The following is a 20306-nucleotide window of genomic DNA, read 5'->3' as shown; positions in this document are numbered from 1 at the left end:
TATATATTTTTTTTATATTATATATAAAAAAATAAGTGTGACAAAAAACGGCTACATCTTCCTCATAAGTGATTTCTTTATCTCTTCCTCCATCTGTCTCTGCCTGACATGCAGCCTAACAGCAGTGGTCAGGGGGTTGGGAAGGTCCCGGGCCACTTCACCCCGGTGTTGGCTCCATCCCCGCACCACGGCCCGGTGCGACCCGTCACTCTTTCCATGCCCGACACCAAGCCCATCACCACATCGACAGAAGGTAGGCTGGCGCCACGTCCAGGCAGCGTCTGCTGCATGCAGCAGTTCCAGCTTATGATTTATGAATACACTGAAAAGATTTTGCCTTGAGTTTTTCATTTGAGGACCATCTACTGCAACATTCATGTATTTATGGGTCAATAGATCTGATAAGTCCTGATTTAATTTCTGACTGAAATAAAATTTAAAAAATCACATTATTGATGACTAAAAGCTTGTATTGATAACAGTGCTATTTAACTGGCATTAAATTGCTTTTACTTCCTATAATGCGACACTTTTAGATGGTAATATTTTGTTTTTAAATATTTTTATATGTAATGTTTTTTGTTCTTTTTATATATTTTTTATTTTTATACATTTATATATTACTATTATTATTATTAGAAATATGAATATTTACATTTTGTTTTAATACTTTATATTTACTATTTTATTTTCATATCTTTGTTCAGAAAAAAACAACTTTATTCCCCTTTTCTAAATGCAACAGTTGTTCATATGGCTCCAGTGATAACAAAGAATCAAAGTGGGCCAATGAATGAGCCTTGTTGGTCTCCTCTTGTTTTTCCTTTTTTTTTTTTGTGATGGTAGTTTTGCTAGTTGCTATTCTCTCTTAGCTCATTGTAACTATATCATCTCTAAAGACATTATTTACAACCTTTTAAAATGTATTTTTTTATAAAGTTGTGTTATTTTCTTGAAAATAAGTAAGTGGTCCGACAACTGAGCCCTGTGGGACTCCTGCCCTTTTTCTATGTAGTGCCTCCTGTTTATGCTGGCAGATTTGTAATGATGTCAAATTCACTCTTATTCAAAACTAACTGGACCAAAATTGCCTTCTTTTTTTTCATGTGATGACTCGTCGCTCAGGCTACTCCACTCCTGGCACCCCAACGTCTAATCGTTTTGTAGGCCTGAGCCCTAGAGATCCCGCCTTTCTCCACCAGCAACAGGTGAGCTGTTTTTCTCTGTTTCAGCATTAAGCTGTTGCTCTTAGTCTGATTATTTTCATCCCCCACTTCTGAAAAACAAATATATATATTAAAATAAAGAGCAGATTTGAACAAACTGGCAGAACAGCTTCTTTCACAGTTGATGTGCAATGAAGCTAAAAACAAACAAGCTCATTCCCTATCAAGCTATTTTTTTCCTTTCTTTTTTTTTTTGTAATTTTTAACACAGGTGTTAAGATTTATACTTAAAAACACTTTGTCAGTGAGAGAGTGTGGCTGCGATAGTTTAGAGAAAATCAAATCAAATCTTTTGCTCCATTTAGAGAGAGAGAGACACAAAGGTGGAGGGTCACTGTCTTCCTTGTCTCCTGTATTTCCTTCACACATTACTTTAGACACTTCCTTGTACAGCACACTCCTTTATTTGCAAGCTGATCATAAAAAAAGTGCCGTCGTGTTACCGTAGGATGTCCTCGGACAGAAGTGGCAGCCCTTTGTGTGTGCTTGTGTGTTAGATGCGCTGCAGTTTCGGGGCGTTTTCGGTCGAGAAAGAGAGGCTGCTCCCCTCCACCGTGTCTTATTGAAAGAGCTGGTCCGAGGCCAAGGCTTTTCCAACCACAACTAATTGAATGCATCTGCACACGGCTACATAATGATCGCCGGGTTTCTCCCCGGCTCGGTTCTTTATGTTTCGTAAAAATCACAAACCTGGCCTCTGTTTTCTCACTGTCTGTCTCTCTCCATCTTTTATTTATTTATCATGGGATTTTGAAAAATGTTGATTTAAAATAGAGAGGAAAAAAAAAGAAGGAGGGGAGATGTTAGTTATTTAGTCTGGTTTGGAAGAAGAAGGGGGAGGAGGAGGAGGAATCACTTGGCTGATGTCGTACAGTTTGTCTTCCACATTTTCTGGTAGCCGTGTTTTTTGTGGGGCATGAAGCGAGCTCAGAACACAGCAACGATCCGAGTGCAGCTGCTGAATTTCGTCCAGCGATTTGCTCTCAGACTCGCTCCAGATTTTAAAGCCCGAATCAGCCAAGATGTATAAATATCCCCCAAAGAAATCCAGCTGCAGCATTATTGACCACAGTTTGGAAAATACCTAAAAATGAGACGATCACAACTTTCCTCAGGATTATTAGCTCGTGTTCCCGGAGGGGTTTTCCTTCCCGGCGACTCATCTTGTGTCTTCTTGTGTCTGTTTCTGTTTCGGTCGTATTTGAAGACCTGGACTTTAGCCCCTCGGGGCAGAAAAACAAGAGACTCGATCAGAGCCAAGTCTCTCAAGACTAAACAGTTTCTCAAAATACTCCGTCATTGTCCTCATCTGGCAATGTTGTGTTTATTGCGTCAAGCCCATGAGGTTTTTGCGCTTCGAGATGATAAACTGTGAGCGTTTTGTTGCAACGCTGAGCAGCACTGGGCCTCTTCTCTTTATTTGTGCTCATATTTAAAGGATTTGCACGACGACCTTTTTTAGATTTCAAAATAAAACAATCGTGATAAAATAATATTTCTTGCAAAAAGCGTTCATACTCCTCAGATTTTGCCATATTTTGTCATGTTTCAACCACAAACTTTAAAGTTGTGCCTGTTATGTGTAGCTGCTGAAAGCTTGGGATATTTTTTTTGAAAAACCTTACCACACTTTAAACTTCTCTGTAGTTTCATCTCTGAGTTGTCTGCTGAGCTCCTTGGTCTTCATGATGCCATTTGTTTACCAACATTCTCCCAAAAAAAACCCTCTGAGGCCTTCATAGAGCAGCTGGACTTATGCTGAGATTAAATTACAAGACAATGGGTTGAGATTACAAGACAATGGGTTGCTCTGGATTGTATTTAGCAGATTTTCATTTTTTACTTCTACTCTTATTTTGCCATGTCCACTTAACTTTTCCACTTGTGGGACTAATAACAAATTATCCTTTTACGTTTTATAATGACATTAATAATATTCTTGTGTTACTTTGAGATCCCTTGACATTTGCGAGAGTAATGAGACAAAATGGGAGAGGCGCTGCATGTAAATGTCTTTGATATTTGTTCAAACTATTTTTATTTGAGCTGAAATTGCTAATTTATTCTAAAACAAACAGATTGGAAGAGTTTTACAATTAAAGGGGGGCCTATTCTTAAAATTTACAATAATGATAAATTACACGCACGACACATTTGGCTTTAAGACAGAAAAAAAAACACAAGAAAAACAAAACAACAACATCACACCTGCTGTAGGAGTCGCAGGCAGCGAGCGTGTGAAAACCCCTCCATTCATCTCCTGCCTTGGTTAACCCCTCGAGGGAATGCCTCCGTGGAGCATTCCACAGGGAGAGATCTGTGATCAGATGTCATTTGGTATTATCTAAGGAAGGATCCTAATCCACAATCTGCCCGCATCTGTTTGCTAACGTTCCCCGGCTCCGTCCCCCCCTTTCTTTTTTTTTTTTTTTTCCTCCTCTTCCTTTTTCTTCTTCTTCTTCTTCTTCTTCTTCTCCCCTGCTGCCCCACGCCGCCGCCACTCTGATGTGTTGGTGCCAGCGGACAGATGGCGAGCCCCTGGAGGAGCGGTGGGCACGGAGCGTCTGGCTCAGCCCGCATGTCCTCTCCGAGCTATTGTCAAGCCTCCGGAGTGCAGGAACGACGGTGGGGGATGGAGGGAGGAGAGGGGAGCGCGGGTTCACTTTCCCAACCTTCGATAAACAAAAACACTCTGAATGGAGCAACTTCTCATTGTTTCCTGATTTAGTTCTCCTCAGCAGCTGTTGATTAAAGGGACAAATTTAAGTGTCCACTGCTGCTGTCTCATGTTTAGCTCGGTAACAGACTGAGGATGTAGAGAAACGTCTCCCTGAATAAAAGAATTAAACCATCCAGGTGCTAAGAGAGAGAAAAAAGAAAAAAAACCAAGAGCACATATCTTGACCGCTGCAAATGGCTCTGAATATTCAGCGTCTTCCTGATTAAATCTCTCTTAAGAGCCTCTGCAGAGCGTCCGCCGCTGCACAAAGAGTGCTAACGGTGCACTTTTTATCCCGATGCATTACTAAATGAATGCGTTGACCACAGGGCAAGGTTAGGTTGGTGTTTGGCAGGGATAGCTCTCAGCTGGATTGCAGACACGTGCAGCCGCATAATGCATGCAGGGGAGACGACGAGGTCTGTGTGTGTGGCTTTTATGTTGCAGTAATTTGTAATCTGTATGTAAGGTTGGCGTGTTTTGAAATGCAAGATGAAGAAAGAGTGGGGAAAGGGAGGGTTAGCAGTACGTGTGAGCGCGGGTGTGTATGTGTGTGTTTGTGTGTGTGGTTTAAATTCATTGCACTGTGACCCCAAATCAATAAAAGCAGTTAGCTAATGAAAAAATAAAGTCTGCATGCTGGGGGGCATGCGCACTCCGTCCCGGACCGGGGAGAGCGCTCTGCAGTGAGGCGGTGGTTATCGACGGGGCGCATGAGTCGAACGTGTTGCACGGCTTCAGCAGGTGGAACCCGTAGTGACTGCTCACAGATGAAACGCAGTGCTTTGCAAAACCGCTCATGCAGCTGGAGCTTTTCCACTTTTGGTCACATTGTGACAACCGCAAGATAAAATGCTTTTTATTTAGGGTGGGAGACTTTTATGTGATAAACCAACACAAAGTAGTGCATAATTGTGGCACAGAAGGGAAAACTGTGGTGAGCATTTTTGTTGTTTGGCCCCTTTCACTTTGACACTCTTAAATAAAATCCCATGCAGCCAAATTAATCCAGCTGTTCTGTGAAAGCCTCAGAACTTTAGTGAGCAAACATGGAGACCAAGGAGTACAGCAGACGATGCATCAGGGTGAAAGTTGTGGAGAAGCTTATAGAAAGAGTTAGAGCATGAAACAATAAACCAAAGTTTGGACTTTTCACTTTTATCTCAATCTATCGTCTGAAACTGGGAGGTGTTCAGTGCAGCTGCAAAGCTACCAGGACATAAACTTAAATCAAAGGCTGGCCAATAATCAGAAAATCAGCCAAGAGCCCCGTGACAACTCTGGAGGAGCTGCACAGATCTACAACTCCAAATGGAGAATCTCTTATGCTGAGGACTATAACACTGCAAAAACACACCATTTCACCAAGTATTTTTGGCTAGTTTCCAATGCAAATACGCTTGAAATTAGAAAAAAGATGTAGGAGGTTATATCTGGTAGTAGTACTAGTTCCCCTGCCACATTATTTCACGTAAAAATGCAGGGAAAATGTTTTGTTATAAGTGAAATAATCCATCAATGGAACAAATACTTTTTTTAAGCAAAATTAAGAATTTATTCTCTTAAAAGCAGCTATTGTATCCAACTGAAAAATTACCAGTTTTGCCTTATTTCAAATTTACTTAGATACTTACACTGGAAACTAGACCAAAAATACTTGGTAAGATTTTGTGTTTTTGCAGTGTAGTGGTGCATTTTCTGATTATCGTGAAAAAGAAACGAGCAGAAAGCCGCTGGTGAGAGAGAAGTGGAAAAATGTGATGAGGTCAGCTGAAACTGAATTAGAAATGAAAGGCGGAAAACCAACACCTGAACGCAACACCTCCATTTTGAGACACAGCGGCGGAAGCATCATGCTGTGTGGATTCAGTCAAGGCTTAAAAATGGACGTTCACAAAAGCTCTCCAACAAATCTGACTGAGGTGGAGACATTTATAAAAGACGGGAGACCGTTTCAATCTCTTAAAACGCTGAATTTGACCCGGAACAGATTGAAATTCTGACATTTAGACTCGATATGAACTCACATCTCTTTCTTTGCAGTCATTTGTTTAAAACAAAATGAAAGCAAAGCATAAGTTCCCTTCTATTTCACCATTGCTCACTACTTTGTGTTGTAAAATTCCAATGACAAGGTTTGTGTTTATGGCATGACAAAATGTGGAATAATTCAGAAAGCGTGAATACTTTTGTAAGGTACTATTTATATATGCCACTCACATTCTCTAACCAACTAACGCCATTAAATTTCCCTTAGCTTCCAGGTTAGCTGCTGCCACTAACTCTTAACTGCATGCCTTCCCTCCCCTCTTCATGTCTGCTCTTAATTGACTGTAATCCCTACTACACCAAATTACATATATATAGAAAGAAAACTACAGTTCATCAAGTACATGTGTTTTAAGTTTTGGGCCCGTTCTGAGGTCCTGCCCTTGTCCTGCATGCATGTGTGTATACAGTGTTGAGTTGTAGTGTAATCTGAAGTGGAAGTTGTCTTGGCCCAGTGATCTGACCGCTAGGTTTCAATTGACAGCTGAGGAAGTGTGACTGGAGCGTGACTCAAAACGGCAGGCATTATGGCCCCAGTGCCACTGACGACACTTTGGGGATTGCTTGGCAAAGGTAACCTTTTCGTTCTTTTCATCTGCCGTCTCCCTTCTGTCTCACACATCACATGTATTTACACTTTTGCCCTTTCAAAATTTAATGTCTGCTCTTTATTTTTTGACATCCTCATATAAAACAACATTTAAGAAAGCGATGTTCTCGCACATGAGTTGCGGCTCCTGTTAATGCCGCAATTACTCCATGCATTTCTTTGATGAAAATTTTTTTTAAGTTATTGCCTTTTTTTTTAAAGTGTTTCACTCCCCCCCCCTTTTTGTTCTTTTCTCCCCTTTATTCTGACTTAAGCACTTCCCTTGCAATTATTAAGCGTTTTCTCCTTTGCTAAGTCATGTTTAGAAATGCATTGCTCAGGCTTTTACCGGCGATAAACATTTCCAGTTTTCTTTGAGGTCTGGGCTGATCACTTCCTCTGCAACACATGCAAACTCACCTGTGTAGACTTTACTTTAGTTATAAAAGCAATTGCAGCAATCATCGACCATAAAAGACAAAAAGTACTCCATGTTCCCTGGTTGGAGACTACCTCAATCAAGCCAAATGGGAGTACCTTTGGTTTGAATCCAGCAGAAATTAGTGGGACTCCCGCTAAAGATGTGTAAAAAAGAAAAACCTTTAAATATAGTAATCATTTTATTACCGTAGCTTAATCGTTTTTTTGTTTTGTTTTTTTAAATCCATTTAATTTGACTGTATTTAGTAAGTGGGAATAAAATCCTGAATGAAGAAGCATCATAACTGAGTTTTTATCGAACTGAGCCATTCAACGTTTATCTGAATCCATAAAATGTAAACGAAGCCTTTTGGAATTTAGAATCACGTTTTTAAGGTTGATCAAAGGTCTCAGCTTCTCATCCTGTGACTTAAAGTCTCCGAAATCAAATCTATGCAAGAGAACTGCGGCACAGGAAAAAAGCGTCTCAGCGTCACCAGCTCTGCTTAGCAACTGTTTAAAAGTGTCTAACTTTTCGTCCTACCTTTACAAAGGTAAACAACAGGAGCTGCAGAGGCTCCGAGTTTAATGCAAAGCAAGAATGAGGGTGTGGAAAAGCACCACATTGCCACTCTCAATGCATGGTGGAGGATGAGTGATGCTGTGGGCCCGTTTCTCTTCCTAAACCCATGGAATCAGAGCAAAAATTTAAACAAACTCTTTGAAACATCAAACTTTTTGACAAAAACGATTCCAGTGGTTTAAAGCCTGATCATCATAGAGCGTTTCAACCAAATCTTAAGGCCAAATCAAGACAGGAATGGCTTCATCAGACTCAAAATCAATATTTTTTAATAGCCATTTCAGCCGTCAGATCTTTACAGAAAACCTGCAAAGTGAAATGATTCTATCTTACCTTATTTTCCCAATCTTTATGACGCTTTAGTGTTAAAAGGTTGATTTATTTCGTGGGTTTTCACGCATGTTCATCAGGCGCCACAATAAACGCTGCAGGCACTGAATGTCCCCAACCCTCATTTGATTCGTTGCGAACTTATAAGTAAGTGGATCAAACAACATGGTTGGTGTGTTTACTGACCACTAATGCAGAAAGTTTTGAGATTACAGTGTTTTAGTACTTGTCTGGTGCAGAATCCCTTTAAGAACATTCTCAATAGACACAAAGAAGAATTAAAATTCAGTATTGGTGTTTCTGTAATGAAACGGCGAGAAAAAAAAACATGCAATGTAATAATTCTTCTGCGAGATTTTTTCCTCCTTTTTTTTAAACAAAAAAAAAGCCTCGTTTGAGGTACGTAGCGGCAGCCATGCAGGAATTATCTGGTCTTTGCTTAATCTTGACCCAATGCTCCGTTGTGTTTAACTTAAAGGTGCAGATTACCTCCTCCATCTTGTTTCCACATTGTGTTTCTCTCTCCTCTCTTGGGGGGGAGAGAAAGAAATCCTGAATCGTTTTCAGCATGGCAGAGCAGGCGAGCTGAGCTAAGCCTTTTCCTGTTTCCCTGTACCTCCTTTTCCCCTGGATGTGCAGACCTATCCGTGTGTGTGTGTGTGTGTGTGTGTGTGTGTGTGTGTGTGTGTGTGTGTGTGTGTGTGTGTGTACAGGTCAGTTTGCATTTGGTGAAGTTATAAACACAAATGCACGCAGCACAGACCCCCTTCACAGGCCTCTTAATAGGCGGGTAGAGGTAGCAGAGAGAAATGCCTGCTCGTTTTTTTTTCCCCACTCACACTCCATGTGACTGTACAGTACAGTGATGAGGACAAATAAGTCGCCTGAATTTAACTTATTTTATCCCTCCCTCTGTTTAGCTGTCCAGGCCACGGAGCTGGAATCCATCGGATCTCTCCTTTATCTGTCGCCCTTTAAACTGAAGCGCGTCTCTCCAGCACCGACGCGCCCAAATTGAAAAAGCTGCCAGGCTCGCATGTTGCCATTGTGCAGGAAATGGGTCAGCAATCCATTAAGATGCCATTAGATAATCTAATTTAGCGAGCTAATCCTTAAACGAAGCACGCCGTTCGGCCGGGCTGTGCTCCGCGAGGTTTGGGAAGTTAGTTAGGCTGCCTTAAAGGTTACCTGAGGAAACGCAAACATGGAGGTCGGGTTGCTTGAGTGCAGGAGTAGCGTACATATATCGTGAAGTGCAATAAACTGAGAACACCTTAGCAAACCCGTCATTTTCTGTGTCCTTTTCTTCCCTCCTCAGTTACTCAGCATTTATTTTAAGCCCATTCAAGCCGCCCGAGTCACCTCTTGAACTTTTCAACATGCTATCATGTTGCAGCCACAAACCTCAGTGTGTATTCTGTGGCAAACCACCACAAAGACGTGCACGACTGTAAATGGTACAAAACGATACAAGCAAATCTGAAAAGTGTGGCGTGCATTTGTACGAGCCCACTCCACACCAGCGCAAATCCTGTGCTGCCTTCCAAATATAATTAGTAAATTGTGTTTTTTTGTTTTGTTTTTTGTTTTTTTTTTGGTTATTTAATCATATTTTAAATCCAGCTTTTCTTTGAAAGTTTCAGAGGTTTGTTGGGGAACATTAGAGACATTTGGCAAGAGTAAAACTCCAAAGGTTACAGCATTACGAGCCTTGTAGGGGTAAAAACATACAGAATGCTATAAATGGAATTAAAATAACACTGCGTCTGCATCGTAGTGAAACATGGTGGTGGCAGTATCATGCTGGAGTTAATACACCTGCTAAACATATATAGATAATTAGGAAAAGAAACAAGAGATTTGCAGCTGTAATAGCAGCTGCAAGTGCTTCTGCAAACTCTTACATCAACCCCAAACTTTTGCAGTATTTTGGAAACCCGTCCTGCACACGCCAGATCCTGAAGTTTTGTGGGTTTTGACTTGACGGAGTCTGTCAAAGTTTAGGCGGTATGAACACTTTTTTTTTTTTTGTAAAGTGCTGCGCAAACCTCGGCGCAGAAGCTTTTGGTTTATGGGACGCAGATACGGCCTGACAGCCATCGATTTTAATGAGATTAGGAACGATTTGCACACAAAGACCCGCAAGTGCCCTTTTGTAGCTGTGTGGTCTCCTCCACCCCCCGTTTTAATGTAAGCCATTACATTAAAGAAGTTTCATAAGGAAAGAGAAACAGAGAGAGAGCTGCAGCCCCCTGGCCCGCTCTGTGCGCTCTTTGTTTGGCAAGGTAGGAAAAATTTAATCCCTCGTTTCCTGTCCGATGATTTTTGGCAGGACTGGAGGAGAGAGGGAAGGAGGGAGGGAAGGAGGAGTGGAAGGGCTAGTCGGACAGGAAAATAGAAAAACTGTTAGAGGATTAGCCTTCAAGTCTTTTTTTTTTATATTTAACTCTGTGCAAGCTGGAATGTAACAGAGCTCTTGTGATTTTTTTTCTTTTTTTGCTTTTGTTTTGAACACATCTCCGCCGCTTTCTCGTTCTTTTCACTTCATCGCTCGGGCAGCTGGTGTTTTCACGCCCCGAGGTGAATTCAATTTGCACTTTCTTTGTTTTAAGCGCAACAACTGCGGCTTGCGGTTGATGTGAAACTCGGACAGGCTGCAGAGTTGCTTTTCATGAGACTCTCTCCCTCTCGCTCTCTCTCTGTCCACGCTCCTTAAACATTTCACTCTTTTTACTCGGGATCTGCGTCGCAGGTATTCTCATCCGAGGCGAGAGGGTGACGCGTTGGCGCACACTGAGGGGCTGGTGAGGAAGAAAAGGAGAGAAAAGAGGACGAGGAGGAGAACTAGGGGGAGGGGGGGCTAATTATCTGACATCTACGCAGCGCAGCACCTCTCGGGAACAACATGCCGCTTGTTCCCGCTCGCGTTTTCAGTTAGCACCGTTGCTCCCCGGGAACAATCACCGTGTTGTTTTGCCATTAGCGTGAGATGAATAGGGATGGGGCAGCTTTGTGCACAGACCCCACTCTGCTTCTTTTAACCCCCTCTCCTTCGGTGCAGAGGAGCGGGCACTGCGTCACGACCCTCTCACATGATCACCTCCGCTTAGTCACATGTCTTAGTATGCCATTCTCACGGTATTAGTAAAAATGCTGCCTTTATACATATATATAACGCAGTATGCATATGTACAGGCAGCTAATGAGACTAGAAAGCAGTAACATGGTTGGAGAGAGAAGAGACGAGGTTTCAGTGTGGCCTTAAAACCAAGGCGGTTCTGACGCCTAAAAGTCACATTTATTTTAATATTCTGACAATTTCAGTGGATATTTTTACTAATTGATACATATATTTTCTATTGGAGGTGGTTGAATGTTTCCAGATGCATAAAGACGCTTAAAAGATCGTTTGAAATCGCGCTAAGTAGCTAAATCTAAATTTAGCATCGTTAGCTGTTACTGGTTAGCCTTCTATCAGAGTACCCACAGATTCAGACAGCACCTTGTGTCTGTGTCCATTTTTATTAAATGTTCTGACAATTTGAGTGAATATTTTTAGCAACTGATACATATATATATTGTATTGGAGGTGGTTAAATGTTTCCAGATTCATAAAGACGCTTAAAAGATCGTTTGAAATCGCACGCTAAGTAGCTAAATCTAAATTTAGCATCGTTAGCTGTTACTGGTTAGCCTTCTATCACAGTACCCACAGATTCAGACAGCACCTTGTGTCTGTGTCCATTTTTATTAAATGTTCTGACAATTTGAGTGAATATTTTTAGCAACTGATACATATATATATATATATTGTATTGGATGTGGTTAAATGTTTCCAGATTCATAAAGACGCTTAAAAGATCGTTTGAAATCGCACGCTAAGTAGCTAAATCTAAATTTTAGCATCGTTAGCTGCTACTGGTTAGCCTTCTGTCAGAGTACCCACAAATTCACACATTCCACCCCCCACGTCGATTCCAACTTCATTTTTGTAGTAACCACTATGACAACATTGGCGTCATAGTGGCTACTACTCTTTACATTATAATTTTAGAGTTGTTAGGAATGCAGTTGCTTTTGGCTACGACATTTAAGCTATTATGGGTTTACATTTTTCACGCCAGTGTGACTTTCAGCCTGTTGGATGTCGTCTCCTTGCGTACCCACAACGTTAAGTGATAGAAAAATAGTGAGCAAAATATTGTGCAAAAGTTTTATTATTAATGTGGGTTTTGCATAATTTTCTCATAACATTAGCATAGTTATCTGTTTTTGAAAAGAAGACCTTAGTGACAAACAGCATTCTTCTTTCAGCCAGCTGACCGGCATTGCCCTGCGTTACTCAATGCTCCACTGTGCTGGAGAAAACTTGAGTCACTTCATTTTTTTTCTGGAAAATAATTAAAAAGATTTGTTATTTCTTGTTTTTGGTTGCTGATGTTCATAATAACTACATAAACCTGCAAAAAGGAGAAACTCCCAGCATGTCGCTAACCATTATTTCTGTGTCTTTTTGTGTGTTTTCTTTCTCCAGTCCTGGTACCTGGGCGAGCTTAGTTCCATTCCAAGTGTCGAACGGGACTCCGATTCTGCCAACAAATGTCCACCAGAACTACAGCATAAACATCATTGGTGAACCGCTGGTCCCCGCCGAGTCCGGGAACTGAGCTCATCGAGGCTTGACCCACCTCCGCCCTCCCCCCACCCAGAGTGGAAGGGTGGGGCAGAGCTAGCACTACAGGTGTTTGCAGCCATGGATGAAACCAGCAAAGCAGCAGGTGCTGCATAAACCCCCTCCTCATCCATCGATCTCCTCACCTTCGACCTCCCGACCCCCCCAGTCTCACCTCTTCCATCTCCCCGCTCCCACTCCTCGTCCTCATCCTTACGATGTTGATGATGATGATGATGATGATGGACAATGGCCCTGAAGTAAAGATGACGAGTGGACGGCTCAGAGGAAGGAAGAAAAGCTTCAGGTCTGATGTCTCCTCGCACACATCCACCCACCCACCAGTCAGTTGTTGCGTTTGCAGAACTTTTTTCAATCCATCTGAATACTGTGATGTATAGATGCCTTAATGTTTAATTGCATGACACTCTAGACTCTTGGCAGTAATTCCTACTTATTGTTCAACGTCAGAGGAAGGTGAAAACCGTTTTGAACGCCCTGCAAGACACACACACACACACAGTCAACCGAGGGGGGGTCTGCAGATACATCCCTGCCTGGTGGATGGCTAAGAGACTCTGAACGAACGAACGATCCACTGTGTACACCGTAGGAGCAAAAAACAAAAAAAAAAGAAAAAAATTGTGAATTCAGAGTGTTTTTTTTTCCTTCCGTTTGATTTCAGTTTACTGTGATACGACTCTTTGTTTTTAAGGAAAAAAAAATGTGTTGACTTTGTTTCTTTACTGCTACTTATTTCAAGAACTAATGTAAACACTTATTGGGAGAGTTGAGAACTCTTGATGCAGTTTAAAAAAAAAAAAACACTAAATGCTAACAGCTTGACATTGGACCCCTCCTTAAAAAAACAAAAAGAAGAAAAACTACTCGCAAGTCCTTTTCAAAAGGAATGTAATAATAAAAGAGGAAGAAAAAAAGAAAAAAATTTGCGACAGAGGCAAGTGCAATTGAATTTTTTTTGAAGGGAAGCTATCAGTCTGACTGCCCTAAGACTCTAAAGGAAGGGGGATAGTTATTAAATGTTTAAGAATATGATTTCAGTCACATATCCATCTCTTCGCATGAGTAAAAAGTGTGAAAGGCAGTTTGAAGACAAGCGTAAAGCTACCTGTGCAACAGAAAAAAGAAGAAAAAAAAACAGCACTTAATCTGATCTGAGCACTTCCCATCACGATGGGCAATTTCTTTCTTCTTAAACAATCTAAAATAAGTCGAGAAATTACACACACAAAGTGTGCGTGAAAGAGACATTTTGTTTCAATTAAAAAGCATTTGGCCGTCAGCTTGTAAAGCTTATGTGTACAGTTATTATCCATGCAAATGTACTGTAATCTTCATGGGTAAAGCTACAGCTTGTGCAAGGCGAACTCTAAAGTGGAAGAGGGTGAAAACTGAAATTATGAATCCAGGTGGTGGCATATCCCCGAAAATCAAGATCTCTGCATGGCAATCCCACAGCTGTTTGCCCCTCCAGTCCAGACAACACACACACGCACACGCATATATATCTATATATATATTTACACACACACACACACACGAGAAAAAAAAAATTCTCCGATACTCCTAATTTTGCACGACGACATATAGTCCACATTACGTGCCTTGCCTTTGAATATAGAGACATCACTACAGTTGTTTTTGCTGCATTTATCATTATAGAGAGAGAGAAAAAAATAACATTTTTATGATAAGAATTGTTTTGTACTTTGAATGAAATTGTTGATTTTTAACTTCATGTACTACTCTATCTCACAGTTACATTGCATATCAAGGCTGTGTATAGTTGCTGTTTTAAAGTTTGTAATCTACCAGCATTTGGGTTTTTTTGTGTTTTTTTTTCAGTATTTTGGTGGTTTTTCTGATAACCTTTCATCTTTTTGTTTTCTCTCTTATCTTGAATTCTCATTTTCTTCATCTTCCCGTTACTATTGTGGAGGGTGGAATTCAGAAATATGAAAATTATGCAATACCACGTTTTGCCTATGTAGGTAGTGCTTATAGATGTGTCAATTATTAGAGGCTAGTTTGGAGATAGAAAATATGGTAATGCATTTATTTTGTTGATGTTGTTGTCCGTCGCTGTTGTTGTTGTTGATGATGTTGTTGTTGTGGGTGTTTCCTTTTTTTTAATTTTTTTTTAATTGACCAAAGTGGGGACTGCTTTCTATGCAGTGTAAGGCAAGGTCTGAGTTTAGTTTTTTTCTCGTTTCCTCCAGCATCTACCGAATGACAGTCAGACATGTTTCAGTGTAATCTATTTTTTTGGAAAAGGGTGGAGTTTTTTTAGAAGTATGTGTAAAAAAAACATTAGAACTCACCCTGTGTTGGTCTTAGTACGGCTGCAAAGTCACTAATTAGTCTGCTGTGACTAGGCATGGGTCGGTTACCCGTATCGAGTTTTTTCACCGCTTTTGAAAGTTTAAAACGTCTTTAATAAGAAATCAAATCCGTTTTCCTCCATCTGTAAGAAGCCGCATTGTCGCTGTCCCTTCACAGCTGATTAGCTAGAAAATAACACAAAATGAAAACTTTTCCAGTTGTCCAAAAACTAATGAAAGGGTAACTAAAGGACTACGTCCTTTCACTTTCCACCCGTGCAGGATGTAGCCCGATGAATTAACTTGTTAATAATAGCTGACAGTGCTCCGAAAGTGGTTTCAAACATTGATGGAAATGTTTGATAGTCTGCGCGTTAAACACTAAAACTAGTGCTGAAATTAGAGTATGTTTTTTAAAATACATTTTTGCCTATGTCTGCACTTAAAAACAATGCTTAAAGCAGTAAAACATAAAAGCGTTCTCTAATTACCTTTAAAGTAATGCAATTGAAAAGCAATTTGCTGATGGTCTGACTAATTTACTAGCTATTGTTAACTAGCTCTTCTCCTTGCCTTAGCTGTAACATTTGCTGCAATACAGTCGTATACTTGCAGGATTTTTCTCAAGTTTTGCTGAAGTCCTCATATCAAAATCAAAATAATCAAAACATTTTATTGACAACTTTATAGTTGTAATAATCTATATGTTAAATTGTTTTGGCTGCAGCAAGAACAATTGTTTCTTTTGTTTTCTGCAAAAGCAGTTAGGTTGCGTCCGTCTGTAAACGCCGTCGCCACCGTGGCGTTTTCGCTCAAACCCACACCGACCCATGCCTAACCGTGACTCTTTCTTTCAACTTTCCACCTGGGGTGCTAGCATGTAACCTTTCGGAAGGAGCTGATACATTTTACAGGAGAGACGGCTTGACTTGAGCACGACAATCATTGTAGGAGATCATTTTTTTTCTCGTAGAATCCCGGTCGGTCTCAGATCCCCGGAGGGCTTCCGCCGCGCCCTCTTGTTCTCTCTTTCTTCCTCGGGAGACGTCAGCCGAATGCAATTCCCGAATAGATGCCTTAACAAACACATCAGCTAAGTGGCCTGTGACCTGCGCAACAATCACACACCAACTAATGCTAGTGAGACCTGTCCAAATCAGTTCCAGACAGGCTCAGGCAAGCCTTTAGAGAGTATTTTATACCTAGTAGATTTGTATAAATGTATATAAACACACATACTCCCCTTGCCGAACCAGTAAAAGTGTGTTAAAGTAATTATTGGACTAGAGAAGAATGTTGTTTTAATGGCCGACTAGAAGCTTAAATAGAATCCACTAGATAAGGAAATATATATAGCACTTAAATAGAGCACGTAGGCAATCATCTTCTCCCCCCGTGCAGTGTTCAGAAGTCTCAATCTAAACCTCTCAGGCATATTACAGGGCATTATGTATTTCAATCATACCGTCGTTAATGTAGAAATCAGTTTTCTCTCAGAGAAAAAGCAGCTCTTTTGCACTCTTTCCCTGCAATCGTGAAAGAAATGTTTCCTTTTCTGAGGGGCGAAATTTTCCCGAGCGCTCTCTGGTGTGAGCAGTAAACAAAATGATCCTCAAGTCAAGCTCAAGCTCTTCGTCTTCACCCGGATTTATTATGCAGATAAAAAAATTATATATATATTAAGTTTTTTAAAAAAAGTCACCCCGTTCTATGTGCACTGTTGTGTCTTTAAGTTTTATTTAAAAAAGAAAAAAGTGCTTTGCAGCCTTCGGCCATTGGAGACCCACTGAAGTGAATTGTCCCCAAGTGTGTGTGTTCATGTGCGGAGTGTGTGTGTGTGTGTGTAAGGGTCACTGTGCTGTCAGTGTTTGGTAAAATTGGGAGACTGTACATAAAGGTAAATATCCTGATCGTGTTGCTGGCTGTGGGGGTCAAACTGCCTCTGCAGCTGAAGTGTGCATGCAAGGCGAGAGAGCAGCTGTGTCGTTGTGAGCTGGACGTCGTGCGATCGAGTGCCTCTGACGCTACACGAAATGAGAAGATGAGGGTCTTTTTGTTCACGTAAATAAAACATTTTTTGGTTTTTCTTTTTAAAATCCTGCCGTAGGACAGGAGTTTGTACACTGTAAACTTTTCTGGGGAGCTCTTGTCTTGAAGATGGTATTTGTAAATCTTAATTTCTGGGGGGGGCTTGGGAGGGAGCTAAGCAAGTCAATTCCATTTTAGGAAAACTAAATTAATTAGCATTTAGTTTATTTTTTTATTTTAGATGCTGGATTTGAGTTAGAACTCTCCAGGTTACCCAGAATAGTGTTGTCATCACGTTTGTATTCCTGTATGTATTAAAAAAAAGAAAAAGAAAATGTGGCAGGTTGGAGATCAGTAAGAATAAAGAACAACAATGAAGGTTTTTTATTACTATTATTAATGTTATTATTTCTCATTATTCCTAGTGCTTAGATATTACTATTTTTGGGGGGGAAAAAACTCCATGAATATTTGAATTGTACTTTGATTAGAATGGCCATAGTAAGTGTGATGTGACGTTTCTCAAAATTTGTAATTTCTTTTCTCTTTCTTTCTGTTTTATTTGATCATTTTCTTTGCTTTTTTTTTCTCTCAAAATGGGTGTAAATTCTTGTTGAACAAGCGAGTGGCGTGAATGTGTTTTGTTGTAGCAGCTGGGAGGGTGACGTCACTTAAACCAGTAAAAGGCAAACAACAACAACAAAAAAAAAAGAAAATATATATAAAACAACAACATAAAAAAAAGAAAATTAAAGGCCACAGATTGCATCTGACATTAAACGAATGACGAGCAGGGTAAAATCTCCAGTGACAAACGTCCTAAAACAAATAAAATATTTAGTTTCCTAATGGAAATGTGTCAATCGGTGCTCGCTGCTGCTCATTTTGCCCCTCCGCTAATTTGTACTTTTGCAGTTTTGGTTGTGCCATGTCTGGGTTTTCCTGCGCTGTGACCCGGGACACTTCGTTCAGTTTCGCTCTGCCTGACAAGACAGTTTCACATCAAACTGCTCTGATCTGCCTTATGATTTAATTTACTTTTTAAAATAAAAACACATTATTAAGATTTTGAGGGAATTGTGGCTTTTATTAATCAGTAGCCCAATTTAATATTCTCAAATTGAAAAATGTTTAATTGTTCCTTGTTTGTGCATCGATAATCACATTCTGTTCATATATTTTTTTTGTCAGAACAAGTGCACTAATCTGCTTTGAAGAATAGTCATCTCCACAATGGACCAATGGGCAAAACTTAACAAAGCATGAGGTAATATATGACAAATTAAACAATGGGTATAAAAGGGTTTTGTTTACAGGTAGTAAATGGTACAAAAGAAGTAACAAGATGATGGTTCATGTTCGAACTTGACCCAACATGGCGAATCGTTCCCCATTTTGTACGTTTTGCCATTTAATTCCATCCGACTTCCATTGAATGCAAACCGCTTACGTTTTCACGGATGTCATTTGTTGAAAAGTAAGTACATCCAATTGATGCGGAGCCGAAACGAAATGTCCCGAGGCCATTAAACCGAAACTGCTAAAGCATAAAATGACAAGGGAGCGAAACAGCCAGCACTCTTATCTAATTTTACTGACCAATTTGTTGTTGATCATGGTCAATAATCAATTGTCTTCTGAAGAATGTCCTAAAAGATCAGTATCTACACATCAGTCATTTTGCACTTTTCACATGCTTGATGTACTATATAGAAATCCCCGCCTTTGTATAAATTTAAGGTGCTTCACTTTAGGGTACTTTACTTTTCCAGCTGAGGTATATATTTTTTATTTGGTTTTGTTTTTCAGTTTGAATGTCGAAAACGTCCTGAAACTTTATTAAAAAAAACAAAAAAACATGTAAACAGTGTTCAATCTATCTGCAGCGTCATGTCAGATCATTATTTTAATTTTTGTCTAAAGTATTACTACTCTAATCATGACAGGAACAGGGCAACCATATGCAAGGAGGACCTGTGGCACTCATGCAATATGTGTGGTTTTATTTTTGTCTTACTTTGAGCGTTCTGAAGGGCCTGAGAGGCGTGCAGGCGCAAGGGAAACCTCGTTTTCATCCCACTCGAGCAATACACATCCTCCATACTGTTGGCTAGCTGCTGGTCACTCAACGTCAGGTTATAAAGCAAACATTAAAACCAGCATTTTTACACAGGTTGTGACTCTCAGCAAACGGCGATGAGAAGCTAGCAGTGCCTGTTCAAGCTGTCCAAGCGTCTGTTGTACATAACAGTAGAATGTGATAAACATACCTTGCGTCACTCAGAGGAGAATGTGGCGAAGTCATCTGGAAAATGTGCTTTTCATTACAGATTTATTGATTTTTTTTTTTTTTTGTCTTGTTTTGAAATGTTTTCATATTATAAATATGTCAACACACATGTCCGCATCAAACTTGTTTAAAATCTAAAATAGTTTTCCTTTTCTGGGGAGTCGGAGCAAAGAGGGTCAGTGCTGCATTCTGTGCAGTGAAAGGATGAAGTAATGTATTTTCTCTTCTCTGCAGAGCTGATTTGTTGTTTGTTTTGTTTTGTTAAGGTGGGTGGTGGGGGTTTTGTGGCACTTTTTCTTCCCTCTGCACACACATTTGACTCTGAGGAACTACGGCGGACGTGTACGTAACGAACAACAACATCACCAACAACAAAACAGTATGTTAGCAGTCTCCAGTAGTGATCGTAGTTACACTGCAAGTGTGTTCAAGGTCTATGTATGTATCTGAATGTATGTTTTAGAGGAATTTTGGAAACCTGTTTTTTTTTTCTTTTTTTTTATTATTATTATTTTATTTGATCTTTTTAATTTACAGTCTAGGAGCCACAGGTGTCCATTGTGAACTGTATAGCGAAGGCCTTGATGTCCCTTCTTTTTATTGATTTTTAGTAATGCGAAGCATTTAGGCAATGCCTTCAAGCTGGTTACATTTGATGCAGGGGCTAAAATTGCCACAAGATTAAAAATCAGTGTAAATAGAGGCTCAACTTTTTGTGATTGTTACTGTTATATCCAGCCTATACTGCTAGCAGCTGTTTTTACTGCAGTCAATTACTGGAAGTGGATATATTTCCTATGCAAAACTGTTTAAACAATAAAATGAGCTATGCTACAAAAACGACTTCACAACTGTGACTCTTTCTTGTGTTTATCTTTAACATTTGATTGATGAAATATCTTATGTCTGCTTATTTTTTGTTTTTTGTTGCTGTTCTTACTGTATGGATTGTGAAGGAATGTAACTAAAGGCGCTCCTCAGGGAGCAGTGTGGGGCCCACTTAACAAGTTATTGTAACTTTTCAGTGATCCATCCATTTTCTAACACCCTTGTCCTTA

At 40.1% G+C, this 20306-nt stretch overlaps 1 protein-coding gene across 5 annotated transcripts in view; it reads left to right on the top strand.

Moving 5' to 3' along the window:
- Nucleotides 1-20091, top strand: part of LOC129373233 (nuclear factor 1 B-type-like) — an 88970-nt gene extending 68879 nt beyond the window's left edge. For 4 of the 5 annotated variants that reach the window (XM_055051070.1, XM_055051071.1, XM_055051068.1 and 1 more), the window contains 4 exons: nt 115-253; nt 1126-1208; nt 6479-6567; nt 12451-20091. In XM_055051070.1, the coding sequence (XP_054907045.1) occupies nt 115-253; nt 1126-1208; nt 6479-6567; nt 12451-12583 (444 nt within the window). In that variant the 3' untranslated portion in view covers nt 12584-20091. The remainder of the gene's footprint in view (nt 1-114; nt 254-1125; nt 1209-6478; nt 6568-12450) is intronic. The other variant, XM_055051072.1, reaches the window with a different exon arrangement.
- The last annotated feature ends 215 nt before the right edge of the window (nt 20092-20306 follow it).

This window comes from Poeciliopsis prolifica, unplaced genomic scaffold, assembly GCF_027474105.1.
Source record: "Poeciliopsis prolifica strain line A6 unplaced genomic scaffold, Auburn_PproV2 SCAFFOLD032, whole genome shotgun sequence".
Lineage (NCBI taxonomy): Eukaryota > Metazoa > Chordata > Actinopteri > Cyprinodontiformes > Poeciliidae > Poeciliopsis > Poeciliopsis prolifica.
The sequence above is the reverse complement of the archived record's forward strand: the minus strand, read 5'-3'. Positions and strand labels throughout refer to the sequence as shown.